We start from the raw sequence: 27351 nt of genomic DNA, 5'->3' as shown, positions 1-27351 counted from the left end.
TGTTTTATCACACAGACGATTTAAAACTAATAGATTTTTTTATGTGCCCAGTGAATGCTCATGAGAAACATATATTGATTTCTGTGTGTGAATGCCAGACTCGAGAAGAATTACAGCTACCCAAATTTTAAAGCCTCTGCCAGTCAGCTCAAGTAGTTAAAGTTGGACGGCGAGTGGCTTCGTCATTCCCAGGTGTGCTGGATAATTTTTCCGGCTCCCAAAAGTGTCGAAAAGAGAAAAGAAGCGTGGCGTAGCACAGCCCCGTTGGTGTTTGCGTAGCGCTACCGCTGCGTTTCACTCGACTTGCCAAAGCTAACAGGGGCTGGATGTGGAGAGGCAAATTTGCCAGCGTTAACTCGGATAAACGAGCTTTTCATTCAAAGACGACCTTCTCGCTGTAATCTCAGGCAGGGCTGTCAGGGCCTGGCCCCTCTCTTCCTGGATCTCTTGCTCGGGTTTTTATACATGAACCCAGGGGTCTGAAAGACAGGGAGAGACCGAGTGGGTTTTTTTCATGGGGGAAGTCAAGTCAAATGAGAGGGAGTGAAGACCTGGAATGATCTGCATCTCAGGTGCCACGACTCGATAAATCAGTTTGGGGCCCCAAGGATGATGGGATAATTGAATTGTTTTGGTATGGTTGTCCTGAAGTGAAATGTGCATTAAATGTCTCTCCTCCTCTGTCTGTCTGTCTTTCTCTTGACTTTTTTTCTTCTTTTTTTCTTTTTTCTGGGTGGGGAAGAAGGGCTGAAATCCGATCCAGCAGTTGGCTTCGGGGAAGCTTCTTTTGGCCCGTAACGCCGGGACCTGCGGGAGCCATTATAAAGCAGAATTCACATTTTTGCATTTTCAAATGGATTTAACTGTAGGGCTAAGTCCCCAACGCTGACCCTGTTAACATTCTGCCTTGTCTGGGAACGCGTAGAGCGGGCCAACCTTTACAGGCTCCGTCGCTGCTCTGGAGCAAGAGGTGTTGCGTTTGGCAAGCAAAGAGGGCTTTTGAGAGACGGCTTTATAGGCGCAGAAATACATCTGCCACAGTCCTTAGTGTGTCTATTATTCTATAGTGCATTAATGGTCTGGAGAGGAATCATTTCCTGAGTGTAGTTAACTACATGCTTAGAGAAACCTTACCCAAAGCTGGGGATTGAGAAGACCTTATGGCCTAGTTCCCAGCCTTAGCCGCTCTTTTCAGGTACTGTTACAATACAGTTACAGTCAGAATGGCCTTGATTTATCACCTTGATTAGATTTATGGCACACAACGCGGGGTAAAACAACCTACTTGCCCTCCGTTCCAAAGCGTATAGCGTGTGAGACTCATCCGTCATTTGAACCCTTGCTTAAACCTGTTCTGTCTTCAAGGGAACCACAAACCTTAATTATGGGGTTTGCTATGCTTTTGAGGTTTGCATAGCTATCAGTGCAAATTAGCAGAGATAAAATCATGTTGTAGCGTGTAACTGGGTTTGTCTAAGAAGGTCACAAATCACGGCTCCTTCTCAATCAAGATCTGTCTAATGCCGAGAACCTGTTGTTAGAAAAGAAATAAAGAAGCACTGATTGCTTCAGTTAGTTACCAAGAAGCAGAATGTACATCTGTACATCGCTGCATATATGAATACATTCAGCCTTGAGATCCTACTTTGTTTAATTAAATTCAGTTTAATAAAGAATGACCAAGCTTTCCTGGACTGAATGCTGTGTAATTATGTTTTTATACATTCCAGCGAGCATTGAACTGACAGTGCGTGGTTGGAGGTGGTAAATAAGCATGTTTTCAAAGAGACTCAGCTATTCAGCTATTTTATAAATCCAACACAAAGTGCAAAACTACAGTATAGTGTACTTTACAAACTGTCGCAGATGGGTTTTGAATCAAGGCAGTTTTTTTTTAATTATAATGCAACAAATTTTGTGACATCCTGCCGTGCATGTCTGGTTTTAGCATCTCATTTAGAATTTAATTGAGAATGGCTTTTAAATTTGAATTCAGCTTCTGAATTTAAAATGCAGTAGCAAAGTGGATGCAGAATTGAAATTTAAGTTGCAATTTCAATGCAGGGAAGTAGAACTAAAATCCAAATAAATTACTACACAAGCAAAGTTTGTCCTAAAGGATGCATAAATAAATGCTAATTGAAAATACTATAGACATTTTTTTTTTATCTAATTTATACATTTCATCATAATAAGGTAAAAGGGCACTTCATTTCATAGAATATATTGCATGTACTGATTTTCCTTTCATCAAAGTTACAATACATCAATAAATTATTTGATTTAAGGGTACCAATTCTTCAGTTTTTGAATTTGACAGACTCTGGTTAGAACTGAAGTAAATCTTACCTTTTGGTTGAGTTACCTTTTCATTTTTAAATGACTAGATTATCCCTTAATAGCCAATATTAAAACATTTTGGTATATAAAAAACTTAAGTTGAATTTAGGTTGAAATAATAATATAACGATATCTGCTATTATTATGGCACTTAGAAACTGTCCCATTTCACACTGTAATCATACTTCAGAGCATCAGGGCCTGCAGTTTGCAAGCTCTGCCCATACTGTCACACTCAAAGGGGGCAGTCGAGACCGTTTGCTTTATGGTTTGGTACAGGCACCCTTATTTTTCAGTGGGGCTGTTTTATTTATCAGGCCAGTATTTATGGAGATTAATAAAGAAGAGTTGGGCCGGCTCTGCTGTAGTGGAGTGAAGAATCTGGAGTGCTATCAGTCTCATAAATCAGACAGTCCACGCTCGCTCATGTCTCAAACAGTCATCTCAGCCGCCAGATATGAGTCTTACTGCTCTCCATTCAACTCCCACAGATGTTTCCAGGCCTGGCAGGGGGGGTCGAGCGGGGGGTGAGATTATGTTGCTCACAGCAGAGCCATGTAATCGCATACACACAGCTGCTAGTTGTTCCTTAATGTTGTAGCTGCTCAACACTTTATTGTTCCACACTCACACACTTTCCTCTAAGGATTCCTTGCATTTATTATTGTTAAGTATACTACAATCTAAAAAAAAAAACCTGTTGTAACCTTGTGTCCATCATCTATTTTGAAGTTGTCAAAATTTACATATGCATCAGTTTGTAGTTTTATTGTCATCGTCTATATTTATAGCTATTTAGTTATTCATTATTTTTTTGTTTTATATATATCCCTGCTTGTCACTCATCTGTTTTATCCTTTTATGTCTCTACCTGTACAGCACAAAGACGTCCAAGGTGAGAATCAATGGTGAACGGAATAAAAACAGGACTCATATTCATCTTTGCATAAAAGATTGTAATGCGTGCATTTAAAAAATGCATTAATTAACTCTGGCGTCCAGTTTCTCCCAGCTTGTTTTCATTCTTTGGATAAATTGATAATTTCCTGTCATGTTCTTGTCAGGCTGTGAGGGGTGTAAAACTGCCTTTTGTTGCTTTGCAAACCCTTGTGACACTGTGGGGTCAAAGGTCACTCGGCAATGCCTCTGATCCCGTAGCTCAGTTTGAATGGAGCGCTGCCTGCAGCTTTTGAAAGGCTCTTTCTTTCTCAGAGGAGGGCGAGGGGGGGTCAATTTGTGCCGATAAAAGAACACAAAGCAACAGAGCAATGAACAGCCCTGTCAGACAGGGGAGTTTATTAACACGCCATGAATTGCACTAGAGTGGCTCCTGGACTTCTGTTTCAGAATCAAGCTACAGGGCTTGGGAAAGACAAACAGGAGCTCAATGAATCTGTTCGGTTTTTGAAACCTTTTATGGGAGTTCATTTGCCGTCAGTTAACATCCAGTTTGATGCAGACACACACACACACACCACCCAGTAAGAGAGTGGTCTCGGACATGCTGCAGCATTAATAAACATGACACATGCATGAATACACATTGCATTATGGGGATCGGTGCTAAAATGTTTCTAATACCATGTATTTTAATTTATTATTTTAGTTTTTTATTTTATTTGGCCATAAAATAATAAAATTTTGAATATTTCAATACAGTGCTTAGCCCTTATGCACATTAGTGCTTAGTACATTAGAATGTGGTAAAGTTGAGTAAACAATTATGCAAAGTTAAACCATCCTTTTAAGACATGTACACATTCTTATTCACCCGTCCATTTACCCCTCGCCTGTTTCTCACACCCCCCCCCCCCCCCCCCCCCCCCCCCAACGTCTCTGTTACTATAGCACCATGTCCCAGTACACCACTGATCTTTTCCCTATGGGCGTCTGGCATGTGCTGGAGATCAAAGCAGAGTGTCAACCCAAGGTTCAGGAGCAAAACCAATTCACCTGCAGCTCCGTCTGGGCAGGGGGAAGTTTCTGTCGCTGTCTCACACTCTTTCTCCCCCCCTCACCCCGCAGACAGGATTAGCCTCCCATGCGTCATGGTCCTGGACCAAGAAGCGCAAAGCACCATTTTACGACCAGATAAACTCTAGCCATAAATTGACCGGTGGGTTTCACAACCTCTCGCTCTCATATTAACGAGAGATCGAGAGAGACGAGTCTCCCACGAACACCACCCAGACTATGCCCCTGTCTCGAGAGCCAACTTGCAGGACACCCAATAGAAAGAGTCCATTGTGACGGATCATTGTGCGTCAGCCCCGGCAGCACGGGCTTGTTTGTCTTATGAATAATTCAGCAGGCCTCTCCAGCACTAAACAACAGAGGCCTGTACTGTATGTTTAACTAGTTGGGTAGGGAAAACCAGTATGTTTGTCAGATAAACTCTACATGGCCTTGATGCGCAAGCGGTCTGTTCGGCCGTGTCTGAAAGGTTACTCTGGGAAATGGGCCTCTGTTGGTGTCTCTGATCTGATCTCTCCGCTGATAGCACCGGGTGGTTCCCTACAAGTATGTGTGTGAGTTGCATAGAAAAGGAGAGAGTCAGACCGGATGGTGTCATTTACACTGTGCTACCGCAGTGTTCAAAGACACTGGTAAACTAACTCCATTCCCTCTCCCAAGCCCTTGTCTGAAACACGACACCATACAGTCACGCTGGAGGCCACCGCCCTGACCAAGAGGGGAAGTGGCGTTCACAGGCTCTCACAGAGACCTGCTCTCTCCTCTCTGAGGAAGCTTTCACACTGGGGCTTTTGGTGAAGGCCTGACTTTGGTTTGTTTGGTTGGTTTGAAAGCTGCTCTCTTACACCACCAGCAAACCGCACTCAAGTCCACTTGAAAATGGTGATTTGGCAAACTGTTGGTGTGGACTCCAGTACTGTATTCAATGAGTATGAACACAGTCTGCCTAGAGTGAACTTCTATTGATTACATATGATTAGCCCTATTAGCCTATAATGAATTTTCTGTTGCTGCCTTTTTCCACAGAAACTGGATTAAGCTCTATGTTTCTATTGCACTACATTTGCAAATCTGCTTAGTATTAATAGTAAAACCTAAAGTACATAAACAAGAGTAAAACAGTAAAGGCCACTGCACACTGCACAAACAAACGGCAACAGACAAGTCTGTCGGAGTTTGTTGGATCAGTGTGTTACCCTTGTTGGTGTCTGTTGCCGTTGGTCGGAGTTTTTCACCTGACTGTACGTGCTTAATCTGACTTTGTTGGGTCGTGGAATGTCTGAGCAATGTGATATGATTTTCCACCTGTTTCCTGTATTGTTATTTAGCTATGTATTATTTAGGGGTTGGGTTGTTTCTGTTCTCAGACCAGACTGCTACAAATCAACCTTTTCGGTACAAGACATGTTTATATGTACCAATGTAATTGCATTATTAATAGTCTTTATAGTGAGAGACAATAAATCGTAAAGTTGAGTTTAATACTAAAAATCAGTGAAGTCAGTGTGTTGCCCTGATTTCGGAAGTAGTTATTAGTAGTAATATTATACTTTTATAAATATTTGTTTAATATTTAATACAAGATTCCCCAACTATTATCTCAATCAAAAGCACACAAAGTAAAAAATATTGTTGTGTTAATACATTTGAATATTACTGTTACTTTAACTGTTACTGTTATTTTAGCTGTCTAGCTAAAGTGGGACCTATAATTTACTGTGTTTATATTAATATTGAACTGATAATTTTAAGAAGGGTCATCAAATAGATACTTTAAAATAATTTTTATTATGCATTTTATGCGATTACAATTTTTTCATAATTAGAGCTAATTGCCCCTGATCTCATCGCTGATCAGTAAGTGTTTGCAGTTTTGCCTCTGTTCATTTTAAACCAATACTGTACTACTGTTTATTACTGTAAATTCAAAGACAGCAGAACAAAAAAAAAGAGAAGTAATATAAAAATAATTGCATGTAAATTTCTTGTTGCGAATGTGGAAAAAAAAAAAAAAAAAAATTCTTTCCAGTTAGAGAACTTCACTTAGCATGTGCTGAATATGTTTCATACATTTATTGTGTTACAGTTGCCTGCAGTATTCATTGCTTATATGGATGTCATGATGACACAATCATAATTCAGTTCAGAACCAGTTATTAACAGAGACCTGCAGGGATAGAGGATGGTGAAACTCTGGTTCTGAACAAGCAGTCAAACCCAGTATGAAAACAGCCTGCGTTCCTGCCCATTACCCAGAAGCTCTGTGCGTGCATGTGTGTGTGAGTGTCCCTTGATTGTTACGTTAGATTGCTCTAAAACTGCCACTTATTGGGATGGTGTGGGCACTGCAGTCGCACAAGCAGCTTATGTAATGAAACATTTTTTTTTTCCCTCTCACTTTCCCCCTCCATCTCTGTCTGCCTACACTCTGAGAAAATTAGATGGTGCCGAAATGCCTGGGATTACTGGGAAGCGTGTCTGCGTGTTTATGTTGCTCCCCAGGCTGTGGATGGGAAAAGATGAGATCTGTATGTTCGACTTGTCGCCAGAATTGTTGTGTTTATCTGGAGTAGGGAGGGATGTGCAAAATTACATATTTTCAAAAACAACTAGTAGGTGGGTTGCATGAAATACTAGTCAGCTAGTTAGTCTCAAGAAAGCCCTCGCTCTATCTATCCATCCATCCATCATTCAATCTATCTATCGTTCTATCTATCATTCTATCTATCTATCTATCTATCCATCTATCTATCTATCGTTGTATCTATCGTTGTATCGTTTGATCTATCGTTCATTCTATTGTTCGTTCTGTCGTTCATTCTATCGTTCTATCATCTATCGTTCTATCATCTATCGATCTATCCATCAATCTTTCTATTTATTGTTCTATCATTCATTCTATTATTTGTTCTATCTATCTATCTGTCTGTCTGTCTGGCTATCATAAATTGTTCACTAATTAATTTCTTGGGGAAGTTCATGTAAGCCAAATCTGCACAGATTTAGCAAAAATACTGAACTCGTGACTCATCATGATATATTAAATACAGACTAATTGCGCAGCACTGAACGTAGCTGTACAAGCCATCGGGAGCACCTGTACATTCCCGCCCTGTGCATCCACCAGTCGCGCATTAAAGCAGAGCAGGATCAGTCACCGCACAGTGCTGAGCTTCTGCATTTAAATGTTTCGTTCTAATTGAAGTAAAATGTTGATTCAATAAGAGCCTGATTAAAGATTAATATCAGTGTCTCTGTCTTATATAAATAAGGTGTTTACTATTAACGAATATTAAACTTCTTAAAGGAATAGTTCACCCAAAAATCAAAATGGTCATCATTTAGTCAACATCATGTCATTCCAAATTACTTTCTTAACATAAAAGAAGATCTTTTGAGAAATTCAAGAAATTTTTGTCCATACAGTAGAAATCAAGGGTAACCCAAATTGTTTGGTATCATTCTACAAAATATCTTTTGTGTCCCCCAGAAAAAAGTAAGTCATAAAGGTGGGTGAGGAAGTGATGAGAGTATTTATTAGCGGTAAATTTCCTGTGTTCTAGCACAAAATCAATGTTTATACTGTCAAGTGCATTTCTGACAAAAAATTCAGTATTAGTTTGTTGCATTTGCCATGAATTCTCCGGAACTCACACCGTGCCTACACCGGATGCAACAAAATACAACAGAACCGATTATAATCAGTGATGCTGTCTACACTGGATGCGGCGTGGCACAGCACGACAAATCCCCAACAGTAAACTGATTCCTCCTCCTATTTATAACGTAGGCCTACATACTGACTTAAAGTCCAAATTATTTGCAACAGTTGCTTTGTCACATCCATTGTGGACAGCCTCAAGCTGTTAGGTCCTCTGGCCTTTTTATTTTTTTTGTTTGTTTAATTGTTTTTGGCTAGTAGAAGTTATGAATGGCCAGTAATTTAAATTTAGTAGCCAAATTGGCTACTATTTTCAAACCCTGTTTCTATTGTAGGAAACTCCAATTGATTCTAATGAGTCCGTTCATTTTAAACTCTCCTTTTCTCGTTTGATACTTTTAAAAGTTTGATTCATTTTACTGAATTGGTTCGTTCAGACAGTTCTTGTATATAAACAGTATCAAAAAGGTTTATCATTGATTCATATCCCTCCATTTTAGGTCTGTTTTATAGTGTAATATTTAATTTATCACTGTTTAACTCAGTTACATAAATTAAAGTGTGTTTTTTGTTTTTCCTTTTGTTGCATTTAGTGTAAATGTTTTGAAATTGTAGCTGTTTTTATCCCAGAAAACTATGGCCCAATTAAATTATACAAAATATAAAAATGTAATGTAGAAAGTATTCTATTTGAATCACTCTAGTGCATTCTAGTGAATCACTTCTTCCTAAATGGTCCTTTTTTTATTTTATTCAAGCATTTCTGGAAAAGATGAATTCTAATGAGTTTATTCTAAAACTCATTTAGTCATTCCTCTCATATGAAATGTTAGCTGTTCAAGTCATTCTAGTGAAACCGTTTGTTCAGGAAGTTCTTATAAACACACTCAAAAAAAAAAAAAAAAAAAAATCATCGTTTTGGTTTTGTGTATTTTTGGTTGGTTTATCAGTTTAAACTGATTGTTTTTGTTTGACACTAATTAAATTACACATTTTAATCGGATAGTTTTAAAAGATATTGCATTCTTAATAGCTTTAGTATAGGGTAGTTTTGTTTGTAGCCTGACTACTGTAGTTTAAGCTCTTTTCTTGTTGAGTTACAATCATAATTTAAAGAAGTTTAACCAAAACTGGTTTATACCAGCTGTGTTGGTGTCAGTAAAAAAAGAAAGAAAAGGTCTAGATAAACTAGTCAATCTCACTAATCGACTAGTCGGTTCTTGAATGACTCAACCAGCATGACCTATTCCTAGTCTGAACAGAGTGATGAAGACTCCTGACAGGCCTGCACGCATCTGATCATCCCTCGCCGAGTCACCGGCTTTCTTCCTCCTCCGGCCCTGTCGCTATGGTGAGGATGTCACATGGAAACAGCCCAGCGGTGGGAGGTGTGAAAGAGAATGTCACAGACAGCAGTCCAAATATGACACCATTGGCAGGGGGCACGCGGGGGAAATGGCACACAACACCACACTAAGCCACCTGAGCGTGAAATAAAGCAGATAAGAGAAACTGACCAGATGTTTTGCTCCGCGGGGGGACGCGAGAGTAAACGGCTGATAGAAACGCTGAAGTCCTGTGCTTGTTAGCTTATTGAGAGAGCTGAGACTTGAGTCCTATAGTGATGATTGATTTAATAGAAGCAGACAGTGCTCATCATTGTCAATCACAGTGATGGGCCGCACTCTCTTCCTCTCCTGTCTCATCCTGTCTCTCGCTCTTTCTTATTTTTTTAATTCGTTTGCTCCTCTCTCTCTTCCCTCCTGAGCTTTGGTGCCAGGCTGGGCAGGCTCTGATGGGCAGACGGCAAGTTGTCTTCATTATAATGCCTTTATTTATTCATGTGTCTGCGGCCAGTGACAGCCGTGCCTGTGCACAGCTCTCCTCTCTGTCTGCGTCCTTAGAGATATGACTCATTTTCATTTCTCTCCCTCTTTCTGCTCACATCATTCTCTCTTCTCTGTCAAGTGCTGCTTTCAGTTAGCTTCAAAACTGACACGCGAACACACAACACGCATCAGTCACATCCAGCGGCCCACATCAGCACACAGAGGGTACACATCAACATTCGGAGGAAGAATCGCTCGACGCGGTCTGCTCGTGTGGGCCAGATTGCCTCATGACCACTTTTGGGAGGCCAGTGCTGGCTGTCTATTTTAGTTCAGTCTATAAATAGCCATGCTGCGGTTTTTGTCAGTTTGATACGCTTGTAATTGGAGTTGCATCCATCAGGTTACAGAGGGCTTTTAATCCTGAGACGTGTTGGCTGGGTTCTGAAGCTGGTTCTGGCTGAGTTTCAGGTTAAAGAGCATTCACCGCCATTGTTTGAGCCGGGGTTCACTGAGCTAAATGCTATTAGATTATTACAGTGTGTCAAAAGCAAATTAATCTAATTTTGCCTCTCCGTAGCTCTGCCAAACAGTCAACCCTAATCAGGCATTGTGTTCAGACTTCCTTTTTAAGCCCCTTGCATGAGGTACATCGGGTTTTTCTAAGGATTATAGTTCAAAATTAGGTTATGTCGCTCTTTTACCTGAATTAGGGCAGTTTGTTGGGATTTTATAGCTCTGCTGTGGTTAGTAGACAGCCTCTTTGTGGTATAGATCAAAAGAGAAGACGTGATTATGAAACAGATCACTTCACTCTAGGCTCTTAGGTTTTTTTTTTTTCATGTGCTTTGATACATCAGAACCTGGTGGGCTTCTGTTATGGAGCTCAGTGTTCGGCAGCTCTGTGCTAGGGGCCGTCAGCAGACGCTCTGATTGTCCTCTGGCAAATGAGGGATAACTGCAGCAAGCATGTGACAAAGAGGAGAGGCAGCTGGTGGATGCAGGGATACGTGCTGGGTCACCTCACATCTCTAACAATTAATGCTTCAGACATTTAAAGAAGTATCATAGTATGGGTCATAATTAGAAATGAATATTGTAAAGAATTTAATCAGTCTGGTTCTTTGTTTCATGTTGGAACTTTTGAAGAAGAAATATCTCCCTTGTTAAATGATAATATTTATTTTTTAATAAATTAGAATTTTTAGAGATGAATAAATGTGGTCATATCCACTAGGTTAAAATGTTTGGTAAGATTTTGTTTTTGAAATTTGTCTCTTATGCTCACCAAGGCTTTAATTGATCACAAATATAGTAAAATGGTAACATTGCAAAATATATTCTGCTTGTTTTAATATATTTTAAATTATTAATTATTTCTGTGATGGTAAAGCTGAATTATCAGCAACCATAACTCTAGTCTTCAGTGTCGCATGGTCCTTAAGAAACATTTATAATTATTGATGTTGAAAACAGTTATTTGATATTTTTGTAAAAACCATTTTGTCACCTTGGAATTATAAGGTTCTATATGACATTTTTGTAGCATTATCCTTATTGAATGAAAGTATGAAATTCTTAAAAAAAAAAATAATAATCTTACTGACCCCAAAATGCTGCATTTTAGTGTACATTTCATTCATTTATTTTTATAACATGCTGTTGACTAAACTCAAGTGTGTGTAATTGTATTTGTTTGATTCACTAAAACAAATGACTCATAAGAGTCATACCTCACTAGTCACACTGAGGTGAATCAAAAATCATGTTGTACTATTTGTTTTGAGGTGGAATAAGAACTGGTCTCACTTCCTTTTCATAGATTAAATTAAAAACGTAAACCTAGTGAAAAGAATTTACAATTGTACATATTTTAGAAATTTAGAAATGTAAAAAGTTTAAGACATTTATGACCACAGAATTGCCCACCAAGCTGCATGGACAGTTTTGGAATAGGGGATAATTTTTGTTTACTATGACATGTGTGCATGTACTGATTTCTGTTTTATTCCTGTAATGGTCTAATCTGGCTCTACCAGCTGTGCTGTAGTCTTAATGTTAAAATAAAAAATAAAAAAATTCCATACGATCAGCAAATTTTGAGAGACCGTCAGCATTTTACATAATTTATGTTTTGGTTTGCATGTTTCTCTTCACTTCCTCAAACAACCCTAATGCATGCATGCGTACAGTACAGTGTGAGTGCGTGAGAGTCTTCGCTTACGTGATCATGTGCAGCCACATTATGTCAGAGCCGGGCTGTGTGCTCCAGGCCGGGGGGCTCAACACAGCGGGAGACACTGCTGTTTAATTTCAGCACTTCATCCCCCTCCATAATGAAGCTTCCCTCACGCACGTTTGCTCACACCATGCCAGTGCTGCTGGCGGGTAATTGGGATGTGACTGAGCATGAATATCCCTTACGCCTGCCGCAGACCGACCTCCCTGCGACCCTGCAGATAGCTCTTTGTCTTAATGGACATATCATCTTTTATTTAGATCTCCATTTGAAAGTAATTGTCAGCAGGAGGGGGTTATTGCAGTAGATGGAGACGAATAAACTGGTGTTTCACAGCAGACCTCTTTGATTGGCTGCAGTTTTTGGCTGGCTTTGATTATGAGAGTCGGAACAAAGGTGTGTGCTGTGCCAAGCTGTTTTTGGAGGCTTATTAGAAGCACCACCCCGACCCCATCCTTCCTAATCAGCTGCCACTGGAGCTCTGCTATCTCTAAAACCATCAAAGATGTATGCATGTATCTTTTGAATTGCAGTGCTGACACGTATGTGTTTAGGTTTTTTTTTTTTTTTTTTTTTTTCACCTAAGGTTTACCATCAAGATGAGTAACACTCTCCAGGTGAAATTAAAATGCAATGCACTGTGTCATATGGGAGTGTTCTTGTCTGTAAATCTTGGGTCTGTACACAGCAGCAGCAGGAATCATGGGAAATGTCCTTAGAAAATCTTAGATTCATCAGGGATGAACAAATAGAGTTAAGTATCTGCTCATTGAGTTATCTCAATTGAAATATTTCCACCATCAGAGATGGATGCTTATTGATTTTAAACTGACTTTACTTTTTGAACGCATGTTTCTGAATGCATGTTCTTTTTGAGCTATAAAAAGTATTGCTTATGGATGTTTACTGTTTTTACAGCAGTACATCACACTGAACTTTAAAGTTAGGTCACCCCCCCCCAAAAAAAAAAAAAAATTTTGTACACATATATATATTATAAAATTAGATGTAATTAAACCTAATGCATGATTATACAACACTTATAGAACGAAAAGTCAATTTACTCACCCTCTTCATTTCATTCTGTTCAGAAGATTTCACTCGATTCATATGGATTACAGAGTATGACTTTATACTTTTTAAAATGTCCAAGTTTTGGGAGAATGGACTTTCAGTGGAGGCATTGAAATCTCTCAAGTTTAATTAAAATATCTTCATGTATTGTTGGTTTGGAATGCACTCGTGGGTTCGTATATGATGACTGAATTTTCATTTTTGCATAAACTATCATTTAATTTGGCTTTGAGCCAAAATAATTACAATTATGAATCCAAAATAACTAATTTGAGAAGTATTCACCTTTATTAAACCATCACTAGTGCGACCAGTTGGTTTTAGAAGACACATCAATAGTTAAATGGAGATTGAAGGGCTTTCAATTGATTTTAGTATAAATGCGCCATCTGGAAGGTTCAATTTGGCAAGTCAATATTATGGCAGGACTTACACCATGAACATGAAAGCTCCAAACAACTCCACAAAAAAGTAATTAAAGGCACAAAGCAGAAGATGGATACAAGAAGATTTCCAAGTCATTGAATATCCCTTAGAGTTAATTTACATCTTTAATTAAGAAATGGGGAAGAGTATAGCACAGCTGAGAAAATTTCAATTGAAAGGATATAGTAAGTAAATCATAAAGTAAAATGGATTGTGAAAGTGTTTTCACGTTAAGTTCAAAAGAACCTGAGGTGCCCACTGCAACATTAGCATAATCAACAGCTTTAAGATGTTTATGTCTTTTTAGCCTAACATTGAACACACAGTACAGAACCACTTCCAAACTGTAAACAGAGGTGTATTGCTCCACAGACAGACTCTTTGGTTGGAGTGATTAATTTCTCATGTATACAGGTCATCTCTCAGGCAGAGCATCTCATTCACAAGGGGCCCCATCAACAGACATTGCAAGGTTGCAATAAAAGCAGCAAACGTAGCACTGTGTACTCTAATAAATCTTCGGAGGTTAAACCCCACAGCACTAAAAACCTAGAAAGACCTTTTCATCATCCCCATAAAAGTGGCAATGTTACAGTGTTTGTGGTAAGCCACCATCCAGGGTGCTGGAATTAGTGCTCCCCTGTAATCTAGTTTAACACAGCCTACAGACAGACATCCTGTATCTCATTTCATTGGTCTATCAGTTTTGGTTAAAGTTTTACTCCATCTGAGTGGATCACTGTATATTTAGAAGCTTCTATAAGTGCAGAACTCAATGCGATATCAGTAGCGCCAGTCATCTCAGTGCCAAAAATAATGATAAAGTCTACAGATATGTGGGGATGGATTCTACATTGGCAGCCATATTGGAATCAGCTGATAAATGTGACTCTTTAATGTTATCCATATAGGTAAAATGGGCTGATATATTTAAGCTGATAAATCAAAGCCAAATTTGTAGTTGGCTTGCCTATTGCTCCATACAGATAAATTAATATGTCATGTCTCACTGACATTTTGTTTCTTTATTTTTACATTTTTTTTTTTTTACATTTTTTTTTTTTTTACATTTTTTTTTTTTTTACATTTTATTTTATAAGGCTTATACTTATACTGGGGTAAAAAAGAGCCTTTTTCCTAATCAGCCCAAATGTAAATCAATATCTAAAATAACCCAGTATGTAGTTTATCTGCTTCAAAACATAAATATAATTTTATTCCTAATTGTCTGTCAGTGTGTATATGTTTTAGAGGTCTTTTGCAATCTACTTTTTTTTTTTTTTTTAAAGAATCTTACACCTTGAGCACTAAATTAAGGCACTGTGTCATTAAAATGTAGAATATTAAACCATTGTAAAATAAAACTACACATATATGGAAAGTAATATACAATATAACAATATAAAAATATTTTAAACATTAAGTATTTAAAACATAAGTGTAAATATTTTGAAGTTAAAGTTGTTAGTCATGCAATTGAGTTTTCATCACTGATCATTGCTAGGCACTTCCCTAACAAAGACCTTATTGAAAAGTCAAACTAATCATTGTTCCTTGACTTAAGATTTTTTTTTTTACCCTTGAAATGTATTTGTTTCTTTTCCTTATCAGTTTGCTATTACTTCCTGTTTTCACTAGTTATTCTCTTGCAGAGTTGCACGCACAGGGCCTCTCTAACAACAGTCTATTTTGCCTTTCCAGGAATTGTCAATATATAGACAACTTCCTAGATCCTGGATTTGTGATTTCCAGCCTATTTTGTAACTGTCAGATATGGAAGCTGTGTTTACGTGTTAGAATAATCTCGTTTCCTCTTCTCTCTTTTCTTTGACTCCCCCCTCCTGCTCAATCTGTCCTTCCTCTCAGTGGATGATCCAGGAGCCGCACAAAGTGGCCACCTTCTTTGGGTGCATTGGGAAGGATAAGTTTGGGAAGATCCTTAAGGAGAAGGCAGAGGAGGCCCACGTGGATGCCCACTACTACGAGCAGAGCCAAGAGCCCACGGGGACCTGTGCTGCCTGCATCACTGGCGACAACAGGTCAGCCACCCCTTTCCTCTAGGGAGGGCCCTTATCACTTCCTCAGGATAGCACCCCCCTGCACACACACAGTGCGCATTCACACACCCCACCTCACTATGCATTGGGACTCGCTGTTCCCTTGCCGGCTGTTCTGCTCTTTTCCGCCAGAGCTCTTGATTTATTTATTTGCCGGGGTTAGATCAGCACAGAGGTATTTTGATACACCGCATGACTTGGCCCTGAAGGGTGCTAGATTCCATGACTGAGCAGATATGTGAAACTGCTTGGGCAGAATTACGTGCTACCTACACATTTGAACGGAGCAGACTGATGTGTTTATTTAAGTGTCACTTACTATTTCTCTGCTTGCAAAGAAAATGCCATAGTAAGCATGGAAGCTTATTGACTAATCTGTAATCGTATGAACTCTAAGGATTTGTTCAAATGAACACCAGGTTTAAAGTTCTGATGGACCGCTGACATATTTTTGGAGCGTGCCCAAATAATCTTAAAAAAAAAAGTTATATCAGGAAAAAAAAATGTAGCACCATGGATATTAAGATTGGAAGTCGTAAGGAGTTTAATTATTTTGAATTTCTTTCAATGTTTGTGTTCCATATTTTTGCAATTATTAATATAATATTATTAATTATGTTTATTTATATTAAATATGTTTACAACATTTATTTTATTTATATATATATATATATATATATATATATATATATATATATATATATATATATATATATATATATATATATATATATACACACACAGTAGGCGGCCAACCAAAATTAGCTTTTTGCCGTGCATTTGCAGCTTAGCGCATCAAAGACCAATTCAAAAAACATTAAAAGAATTCAACCTACAAAAGTCGCTTTAACAACAAATTATAAAAAAAGCGCATCAAAGCACATTTTTGCAAATAGCCGTCAGCTTTGCCTCGCCACATTTGACGGCTGCAGTTGGGGAAAATGAAAGAAAAACACTTTAGTTTAAATATTTAATATTCACAGATGAGAGTTTAGTACTTATGAAGTTATGTGTGTTTAACGAATTCAAGCAGGATAATTGTCAAGCCTATGATCCTGTGCTTATATTTTCTCTAAGCTACACAGTATTACACCATATTTTAGATTTGAAACATTTAATGGTTGTGCAGTATTATTTATATAATATGAATTGTGTCATATTATCCTAAAGAAATGGTGGTTTATTTTGCATCGGAGCATTAAAAGTGGTAGCCTATTTTAGTGAGCTAGGCTACATGGATTTATATGCAAAATGTCAATATTCTCACATATTAGGCCTACATTTGTCACAAATACATTTTTAATTTATATTTTATATTTTATATTTTAAAATTCCTTTAATAAAACAGCATGCATTTTTGTCACTCACATACTTTGTTATTCGTTACCTGTCCTTTATTTTGATAGATATCTTCTTGGGAAAAAGATATCTGTCTGTACACTGATTAAGAAATTGTTGTGTGTTTTATAAATTATTTCCTTTATTTTAGTAAAACGTGATGCACTGTATAATTTCGCTCCCATTATTTAGATCTAATTAAAACAAGAAACGAATAAATTAAACCTGCACGATTTAGCTAAATCATTGAAACTCTAAAGAATGGACGGATTGATAAAACGTCCTCACGTTCAAACTCAAGATCTCAACAAAGTGCACACGATGTAAAAAAAGAGCTTCATTAATTGACAACTTCAGTGATTTTAAAGGGATGCTTCTTTACTTGCTTTCATACAATTTAAGTAAAGTGAAAAAAAAAGGCAGCCGCATTTAAATGCAGGAGTGTATTCTATTCCTTAAAATATGAGAGTGCAAGATTTGTGCATGAAGATGAGTGCGACGCGCACCATTTATTCTTATTTGTCTACATATTTTATCTTCATTACAGATCTTGTTTGGTTTTATTTTGGATAAAAGCATTTTATACGCGTTTGCATAAATTCTGCTTTCAGAACGGTCCGTAATGGAGAGATGCCTTAACATTTTTTTTTCTCTGAAACACAAAAACGAAAATTGAAATAAAATTTATATTTTATGTTTTGAGAATGGCCAACCCTTCTCCATTCTGCAGATATTGTTACTTCTGGTTTCCAATATTGTTTGGATGCAAAAAAATAAATAAATGAAAAAAAGGCAACTTCTTCTCAATTTAAATTATAATAACTAATAAACTATATTGCGCTATACAGTAGTCAACATTTGAAGTGGATCAAAACCTTTCTTCAAAGTTGTCCTAAAACCTAAAACCAAAATGTGTTCTTGTCTTAGGACAACTTTGATTAACTTTTTTGATCCACTTCAAATGTTACTATATGTACTTAGAAAATTGTGTTAAAACTAACAATTATTAAGTTGAATATATAATGTCTCTTTGGCAGATGCGCGTCTCTTTCACCAGTTTCTTTGTCTCTCTCTCAAAGGCGCCTCATCTCTCCTGAGAAAAAAACACCATATTATATTGTACTCACAGCACCCCTACTATTTTTATTATTTTCTCGCAGCACATATATTTTTTCACCAGACCATAGTAATAACAAATTCTCAATTGATAATTAATCATTCTTTTTACGAAAATCATTGTTATTTGTGAACGTAGGCGTTTGAGGAAGGCTTTAAGACCAAGCGGAATCCTCTGCCAGCTGCTCCCGCTACACAGCGAGCGCGACTCACGCTAACTGCACCCAGGTTCACCGTCAGCGTTCTGATTTTACAAAATCAGTTTGGGCAAATGCAATTTATTGATCATAAGCCCAACATTTAGCAAGGCAGGAAAACATTGTCTACCTGAAGGAAGACATATTTCATTGTAAGTTAATGCTGTTAAATAGAGTTAAAACAAAAAAAAAACTAGTGTGGCTATTCTTAAACTTGGACCTCATTATATTGAAGTAGCTACACATCCAAACACCAGAAGCAACCTACACTCTCTAAGTGTTCTTTCATTGAAAAGTATGCATTTTATTTATTCACAGGCTATATGGTTGAAATAATATTTTAGTTCAAAACTTTAAGTGCCATTGTTTAAAAAAATGCTTTATTGACTAACGTTTCAGAGACCTTCAGTTGTTATGTTTTAAAATTCCTTGCCATTTGTAATTTCACCTCCTAATTTACTACCCGTTTAAAGTCACAATTCTATAATGGTAAAATTTAATCAGGCCGATGGCATTTTTTGTGTATGACATTACATTTTTTTTTTTTTTTTTTTTAGAACAATTGTACATTAAATGGGTGAAGCAAAACAAATATGATTATTTCTGATAACTTTTTAACTGCAGGCAGATATAGGCCTACATTATTGTACATTACAAATATTTGGATCGTCTCTTATTCTATCCCTTATTTTCTACAAGAATAAACACTATTTTCTTAAAGAATAAAAGAGAAAGAATCACAATTAGCCCTTATTTTGAATCCCCTGACAGTGGCACCTTCCTCAAAAAAACAAAAACAAAAACCTCGTTTGTAGGAGATATGCAAGCGAATAATAGATTTAAAAAAAGAAAAAAAGTGTTTGCTTTGTTTCCGAAATGGAAAACGAATACAGCTGGTTATCACACTGTTAAAAATTATATGATGAAAAAGTCATGATAACATATTAAGTTAGGCTACTTTAATTCATAGATATAGAATTTTATTTAATACTAGATTCAACTTGAATTTCAATACTATTAAACTGACTTTAAAATCTCAAAGAATTTAAAAGTTGAAACGGGTGAAAATGTCACAGTGCATGTTAAATAGCTTAAATAAACTTGTATCTTTATTAGTATCCGAAGACCTTGATTGCATGTTATCATGAAACTAACAATATAATTTGATTTATTTTTATTTTTATTTTTTATTAACAATTCCTGTATAAAATGTGACGGCAACCTTTATGTCCAACATTTTTAAATCGTCCACAGCTGAGCAACGCGGGAGGCAGGCACATTCACAAAGTGAATGTGCACGCACAGTTTTTAGTGGGGAGGAGGCTTTTTTGTTTCTTAAAGTAATTTTCAGATCATGCAATGAAAAAAAAAAAAAAAAAAAAAAAAAATGGATAAAAACATACACCAAACTTGTGAAAAGTTGACAACATAGCCTAGATTAGGCCCAGACTCTGTTGCTAAGTATCCTAAAATGTTGTCACGGTACTAAAATTTCAGTATCCGGTACCAATACCAGTGAAAATCCACGGTTCTCGGTACCAATTTCAGTACCAAAGCAAAACACAAAAACATGCTAATTAAAAAATGTGATTATACTTTCATTTAATCCAAACTGTGTACATATTTAATTTTAAAGGGATTTTGGATTTTAAAGCCAAGAATAACAACTAAGTTAGCTAAAAAAAAATTTTTTTAAAAGCCCAGAACTGCTTTTCTCACTGATATGACACAAACAATGTTAATTTGTACATTCTCTTACACGTATATTTTAGATTCACAATTCATTAAAAAGCTTTTGGTGTGTAAAAATAAATATCATCATGTCATCCAGTTTTTTTTTTTTACCCTGTATTAAATAGTTAATAAAGAAATTTAATTCTAATGCTCATTATATTAGCATTAGCCGCGCTTATGCTAATGATTAACTACTCTAATAACAGCGTTCATTTAATCCGACATTCAAATTAAAATATTTCATAGTATTCATAACAGAAGCGGTGTTTCCCACAGCTAAAAATAAATTAAGTTTTTGAGAAGAAAAAAATATATAATTCATGTATAAGGTCACATTTTATTACATTCAGAAAATAATAACGGCAGGCCTAATAATGTTGTAATGTACCAACATTATAAACACTACAGGATATTTTTAGTTCCCTTCACTTTACAACAAATACTTTAAATTTAACTATTAGATATATCATTCTAATGGATAAATGTAATTGCAGTACATAATAATATAGGCTTAGCTATAAAAATTATAATAAATTAAAGCGAAACATAAGGTAAGGTTGGGCTTACCTCTCTCATTCGGGACAAGTCCAAACGTTTCCATATTCGTGATGTTGCCCATTTGAAGCTTAACTATTAATCATTAGGTAAAATAGGGTTTGTAGTTCATGCATGTTTCAGTATCGACGAAAAAAAATCATAATTATCAAAAATATGCCAGTGGACCGCTGCTCACGCCTTATGGCACGGTGAACGGCTGCGCTGTTTCCAATGAATATTTGCACGTGAGGGAAACCGAAAATACTCAATTTTTGGTCACACAGTAAAGGCATAATTCGAAAATGCAAAGTGTTAGCAGTTTGAAAAATCAAGAATAATAGCAGAGTTAATAAGAATTATTTCTAAATGACAGACCTTTCTCATTTCGCTATGCATATGGAGCCTGAAGGATTTTTTTTTTTTTTTTTTTAACCAAGAATGAACCGAAATGAAGACATTTAGCTTTTAATCTGTGTATTTAAATATTTATATATATATATATATATATATATATATATATATATATATATATATATATATATATATATATATATATATATATATATATATATATATATATATATATATATATATATATATATATATATATATATAGGCCTATATTTGTGATGACTGTTTAATAACAATAGCATGCAGTAAGAGCCTTTGTGTAAAGGTCTTTCTTTTAATTTTTGATGTGTAGACTGTAGCCTAAGACTATCCCACGTGTTGAAATAAACTCACTGTAAATTTTCTAATGGTTTTTAAGAATGTTACAATGTTATATTATAATGTTATTGTTGTTTTACTTTGTCCTTTCATCTCCATTTACAAACCAACATTTTACAATTACTGTCAGTTTGCAATCCGTCCCTTTGCGCCACCTGGCGGTAGTTTCGCGAATGATTTTAACAGGCGACTGACTTGCAGTTAACGTCGCGGCGGTAATACCCATTCTGGTTGTCCACCTACTGTGGTTGTGTGTGTGTGTGTGTGTGTGTGTGTGTGTGTGTATATATATATATATATATATATATACACATGAGACATGACAAAATTTATATCTTTCAGTTCAGTTTGTTGAGTCTTGTAAATGAGGTTAATTCAATAACCACATTGGCTGATTCATATTTTGATTCCCTAGAAAGAACTGGCTTAAAAGAGTCGATTTGTTCAAAAATCAGACTGTATGTTTCGTGTTGTAAATTCACATAACTGCATAGTAGTAGTGCAGGAAACTATATTTTGGTGCTTGACAATTATGGTTGCTATAAACTGTTTTTATGTGCTTCGGGGTTCTTCAAATATATTTTGGGATTCACTGAAAAACATACACTTCAATTATGACATAATTTTCATTTCTGGCAGGACTGTTCCTTTAATGAAAAAAGCATGCATCTGCAGGGGCACCGGTGTCAGTGACATCGGCTGAATAATAGATGCTCCTCTGAGGCAGTCGTGATCGTTCAGGTGGTGATCTGCATTTGTTTTGCATGTTGTCAGCCATGCTATTGCCTTTTAATCAGAGCTGCTAACAAAACTATTGTATGTGTGTGTACGTAAGCAACCGCTCACAGGTGTGTCCTCTCTGAGCCAAGCTGGCAAATGACAGGCATTGCAGATCATCCTGGTCTCTTTATTGTGGATTTATGCATTTGCTGTATCAGAATTGATGTTGAGTGAGTGTTTATGAAAGCAAATACTAACAGATAGTGTTCTCCAGGCATTATAGACCACCTTGGAGTACACATACTTATAGTCAAATAATATATGTTTAAAAGGTCCCATGTAACCAGTGAAGATATTAAATTCAAGAAGGAGATTTATGAGGGCTGGTCTCTTTGTTTAGACTGTCATAGAGTTAGTGTGAGCAGGCTGTGCATTAGAGACTGTTTGAAAGAGCAGCGGCTTGTAGAGCTGTCAGCCTTGGCCTTATGAGGCTCTTCTCATTAGCACCTCACCTGTCAAAGCAGACCCTTTCATTACAGGAGACTCGCAGACCTGCAGCTCAAGGCCTGAAAGCGGTTTGATCAATACCTTCCTCGATACTTTCTCCCTCCAGCTACGTAGCGCACCTATTCTCAGCCGCCAGACGAGAAACGGTGTTAAAAGGCCACTGATTTCAGACCGGTTTGAGGAGAGAGGGAGAGGTCACGGGTCTACAGCCTGCAGCGAGAGCTCTGCCCTTCCTTACTGCGAGCCGTAATGATAGCGTGGAGGAGAGTCCGACACAATCTGTCTGGTCAGATCAGCGTGACTCTGTCACTCCAAATGCTTATTATGCCTTAATGGATTTGATTTTGATTAACATGGTGACATCAAGCCGGAGGGTGTCAGATCAGCATCTTGCATGTTCCTCTGTGAAAATTACAATCAGATGCTTTTTTTTTTTTTTTGTCAAGAAGGCTTGCTGTTTTATTAGATGTGGATACACATGGTAGAGATGAACAATATGTTGGTACCACATTGGTTATCGGCTGACTTTTTTTTTTTTTTAAATACATAAAATTTCTTTCTGTAATTAGTGATTAATTACATAAGATTTTTTTTTTTTCAGATTTAAAAAAAAGATTTCTATTTGAAATAAAAGCCATTCTTTTTAACTTTCTGCAAGAATCCTGAATTTTTTTTTTATCACAGGTTCCAATAAAATATTAAGTTTCCAGCACTGATAATAAACTAGCATATTAGAATGATTTCTGAAGGATCATGTGACACTGAAGAGTAATGCTGCTGAAAATTCAGCTTTGCATCACAGGAATAAATTATATTTTAAAGTATATTAAAATAGAAAACTGTTATTTTGTTTTCTGTATTTTTGATATATATTATGTGTGTGTATATATTTCTGATTACATGATTTACATTTCTATTCTCTTGAAGCCTTTTTAACAAGCATGCACCTGTTCATAAGTTCTCTGTGTCTGCCTTTTCTATCAAACCTCTTCACTTTTCCTCCAAAAGCCATAACTGCAGGTCTATTGATTCTCATTTGTGGCCTGACTGTGCATAGCAGTGTTTCTTCTCTAAGGCTAATGCTGCTTCATTGTAGCGGCTGGCCTGTTGGGACCGCATCCTCTCAGTAACAAGTGAATAATGAGAGTAGTTGTTTTTCAAAGTGGAATTAGTTGTTTTTGTTGATACGAGGACCACCGGGAGGTTAATGGAGAAACAGCAGTCCCGGTGGACGTTTGCAGTTCTCCTGCATTATTGATTTGTTTGTTCATTTATTTATGGGAAAGGTCTTGTAAGGCATTTGCACTTAAATAAAAAGAAGAGAAATAAAGAAAAAAGTGTGGTGATATTTAATTCTGGCAGAGCTGACACTAAGCAGCTGTTTAGAAAACCATAGTCCATATGTTAGCTGTATTCCGCCTACAGCGATTTACAGAGCTACAGCAGCAGCAAGTTTCACTCAGTGAAGGAGCTACATAATTTACACAATCACCCTGAAGATGAAGTCGGTTTCTGAACCACATTATGTGGTTTGTTTCATTTAAAGCCATTTAAGAGAAGGAAATGGGCACTATTGTTATGAGAAATAGACCGTGCCTTTGGGTCGTATAATGATGATAATTTAAAGATACAATTTTTCTCCAAAACCTTCTGGAGAGAAATACATTTTGTGAAACATTTTATTTTAGGTATTCAACTACTTTCTTTTTTCTTTTTTCTTTTTATCTTGCTGGACCATTTGTCTTGCTGGATTTTTTTTTTTTTTTTAGATGCCCACCAACATTTTTTTTTTTAACTGAACCCATGTTATTTTTTATTTTTTGATGTGTTTCACACTACTACTCTTGAAATGTATTAAATATTGTACAATGTATAAAATAAAATATTTTAAAAAATATATTTATTTAAATGTTTTTAATTTTAATTTAATTTTAAATTATGAAATCTGGAAATAATTTTTTCCATAATGTAACACCATTATGCAATATTCAGGTACATTTTTTGGTTGAAGAATATAAAGTTTGACCCTCGTTTATATTCTGACAGTGACTGTAGTTTTGTGTTTTTATTGTCTGTTAGGTCTCTTATTGCAAATCTTGCAGCCGCTAATTGCTACAAGAAGGAGAAACACCTCGATCTGGCAGAGAACTGGAAACTTGTTGAGAAAGCCCAAGTTTACTACATCGCTGTAAGTAGAAATGCCTCTCTTGACACTTTTGCCTTTTTTGCAGTTTGTCACCACATGATGCGAAGTGTTAAAATTGAGTTTTTCAAGTTGTTGGCAGTTTGCTCATTCTTCTCTGAGCCAAACTCAGAAAAATCAGTTTGCAGAGGGTGCAGCTTTTTTCCTCTTGATAAAGGATGAGAGATTTTGTTTGGATGTGTGTTTGTTTGCAATTGTGATCTAATGGTAGAAACACTGTCATCTAGAGTATGTAACTTCTGTTCCAATCCCTACACTGCCACGATGCATGAAATCCGAAGGGCTGTAACTGGTACTGGAAGATGGGGGATGGAGTATGAAGCGCAGTCGCTGCTCTTTGACCTGTGAGAGTCGAGAGCTTTGATCGACAGGTCACGAGGGGGTGGGATGATTCACTCTGAAGGTCACCAACTGACCCGATGCTTTCATTTACCTTAAGCCCTTAAAAAAATACATTTGTCTAAGCACTCGTCCACTCCGCTACTCAACTGTGCTGGTTAATTCTGAGTACACAGCTCGAGAAGAGATAGATGCAAAAAGCCACTGCTCATAATTACCGATAATCAAGGTTGGTGTGAAACGAGCGACCCTATTACACTCCGACCTTATTGTTAATGAGGCATTGCAAATGTGATTGGGATGGCTCTCCATGTGGGTCTGTACCTGCTGTAAGCTCCATTCATCGAGGGAAAGTCTGGCATCCGCACCGGCTCGGACATCATTTGTTGAATACCTGTATTGTAGGACTGTGATTAACCTCGAAGCAGGAGTCAGTCTTTGAAGCTCAATTTGGCAGCCATTGTAACGTGACACTCTAATCAAATCATTTTTGTCACTGATTAAACGTTTTTCATCATGCTGCTGTTTGGTGAATGGGAAGCTCGAGGCTATGCATGAATATTGAGGAGCCGTTGCGTGTTGACGGCCTTTGTGTTTTCAAACTTGGCTGAATAAGCCGGCGTTCATGGGAAAGTGCCCTGATGGCTCTGCCGCTTTATCGGCTTGTTGTCGCCGTCACTTCTTTTCAGCACACTTGTTGCATAAGTGTGCAGTCGCACAAGGCACTCCGCCGAGCATCGAGATCCACATCAAGCTGTGCCCTTGGATGAATAGCTGTCCTCGATGGCAGAGAGAGAAAGCAGGCAAGCAAGCACATTCAAGAGTTTATTGAAAGTCTTGTCCCCGTTTTGTCAGCCCAGGCTTTTCGGCAGTGCTTGTTTGACAGCGATCCTGAGGGAGAGGTGATAGTTTCTGTTGTGGATGCCCTGCTCGTTTTGTCCGAGGCTCAAATTTCAGCTGAGATTGGAGTGCTGAGCATCCCAGCGGGCTGCCTTGTTTCTCCTCCACAGGTCCAAACCGAGCCGTGAACGCAGCTTCTCCAGGTGCACTGCAGGTCTCCGCTCCACAGACATGTTTAATGCATTTGGCTGAGCTGCACAGCCACTCCAGCCCCATATTTTTCTTGTTCTCGCTCTCTCACTTTCTGGCCAGAGGCGGGCCGGGGATGGTCCTGGAGTGTGAGAATTGATTATCCAGCCAGAGAAAGTTCATTACTGGAGTAGATCTTCTCCCACCTTAATGGTGGAGTGAACTTTCCTGAATTCTGCCCCTGGTCTAAGAGCGGTGAGCAGGTGGAGATGGATACGGTCCCTAAGGGAGCCGACTCGACCACGACAGGAGCACCGACCGAGGTCTCGGCGGTTAAAGTCTCTATGGACTTCCTTTTTGTTCTACACGCACTTGTTTCTGAAGGGACTTCGGTGCTTGTTTTGGCTGGGCATCAGATCTTGATTGTTTGAACTGAGAAACTGAAAACAAGCCGGTTGATCAAATAAACTGAGCACTCTTGTTCGTAGTACTGCTGGTTATCTAAGAGTCTCTGTATTCAACTGACGCAGGATTATGTAAGCGATTTCCTCTTCCATATAACCATCACAGGCTTTGGCACCAGCCAGTCTGTCCTTGTTATGCATTAAGCCACATCTGTCTCTTTCTCTCTCTCTGTCTGTCTCGCTCTTTCTCTGCTGACCTTAAGTTTTTAATCTCTTTCTTTACTTGCATATGTCTTAATAAAAATATAGATTTTCTGATTAATCATGATCGTCATTTAAACAATTAACTTGATTTAACCATTAAATGTAAATATATTGAGTCATACAATCCTAAGATTGATCTTCTACTTTATGTTCAGCATGACCAGTGAAGTTTGATTCATAAACAAAAGACACTTATGACTCTCTCATAAAAGATTCTTTAGTGAATCAAAATCATCCTAGATCCATTTGAGTTGTTACTAATCTCATTAAGTTGAATCTTTCAGAAATAGAATCCGTTTGTCTGTTGTTCTGTCATTGTATCATCTATATATCATCTGTCTATCATGTTAATGTAGCTCTAATTGAATCAAATGGAGAATTGGTGAATCTGAATGGAAACAGGAAATGTATATTGATAACCGTCACTGTAATTCATCCACATTTTGGGTCTTCTGCATAAAAGCGATGAATTAAATCCCAGTTCATTTAAAATGCAAATATGTTGGCTGGGTTTGTAGCGAGTTAGGCCGGATTTATCATTGGTGGCTGTGCAAATATGTAATTGCCATGTAATTGGCAACCGTGTGAGCCCATCTGTGAGATCACAATACAGTGGTGGTCAATCCTTAGCTCA

General features: G+C 37.3%; 1 protein-coding gene across 3 annotated transcripts in view; it reads left to right on the top strand.

Moving 5' to 3' along the window:
• The window catches only part of adka (adenosine kinase a), a 143363-nt gene that overhangs the window by 46631 nt on the left and 69381 nt on the right, over positions 1 to 27351 (top strand). For all 3 annotated transcript variants that reach the window (XM_042736933.1, XM_042736932.1, XM_042736934.1), the window contains exons 5-6: positions 15410 to 15582; positions 24558 to 24666. In XM_042736933.1, coding sequence (XP_042592867.1) covers positions 15410 to 15582; positions 24558 to 24666 — 282 coding nt within the window. The remainder of the gene's footprint in view (positions 1 to 15409; positions 15583 to 24557; positions 24667 to 27351) is intronic.

Source organism: Cyprinus carpio, chromosome B13, assembly GCF_018340385.1.
Source record: "Cyprinus carpio isolate SPL01 chromosome B13, ASM1834038v1, whole genome shotgun sequence".
NCBI lineage: Eukaryota > Metazoa > Chordata > Actinopteri > Cypriniformes > Cyprinidae > Cyprinus > Cyprinus carpio.
The sequence above is the reverse complement of the archived record's forward strand: the minus strand, read 5'-3'. Positions and strand labels throughout refer to the sequence as shown.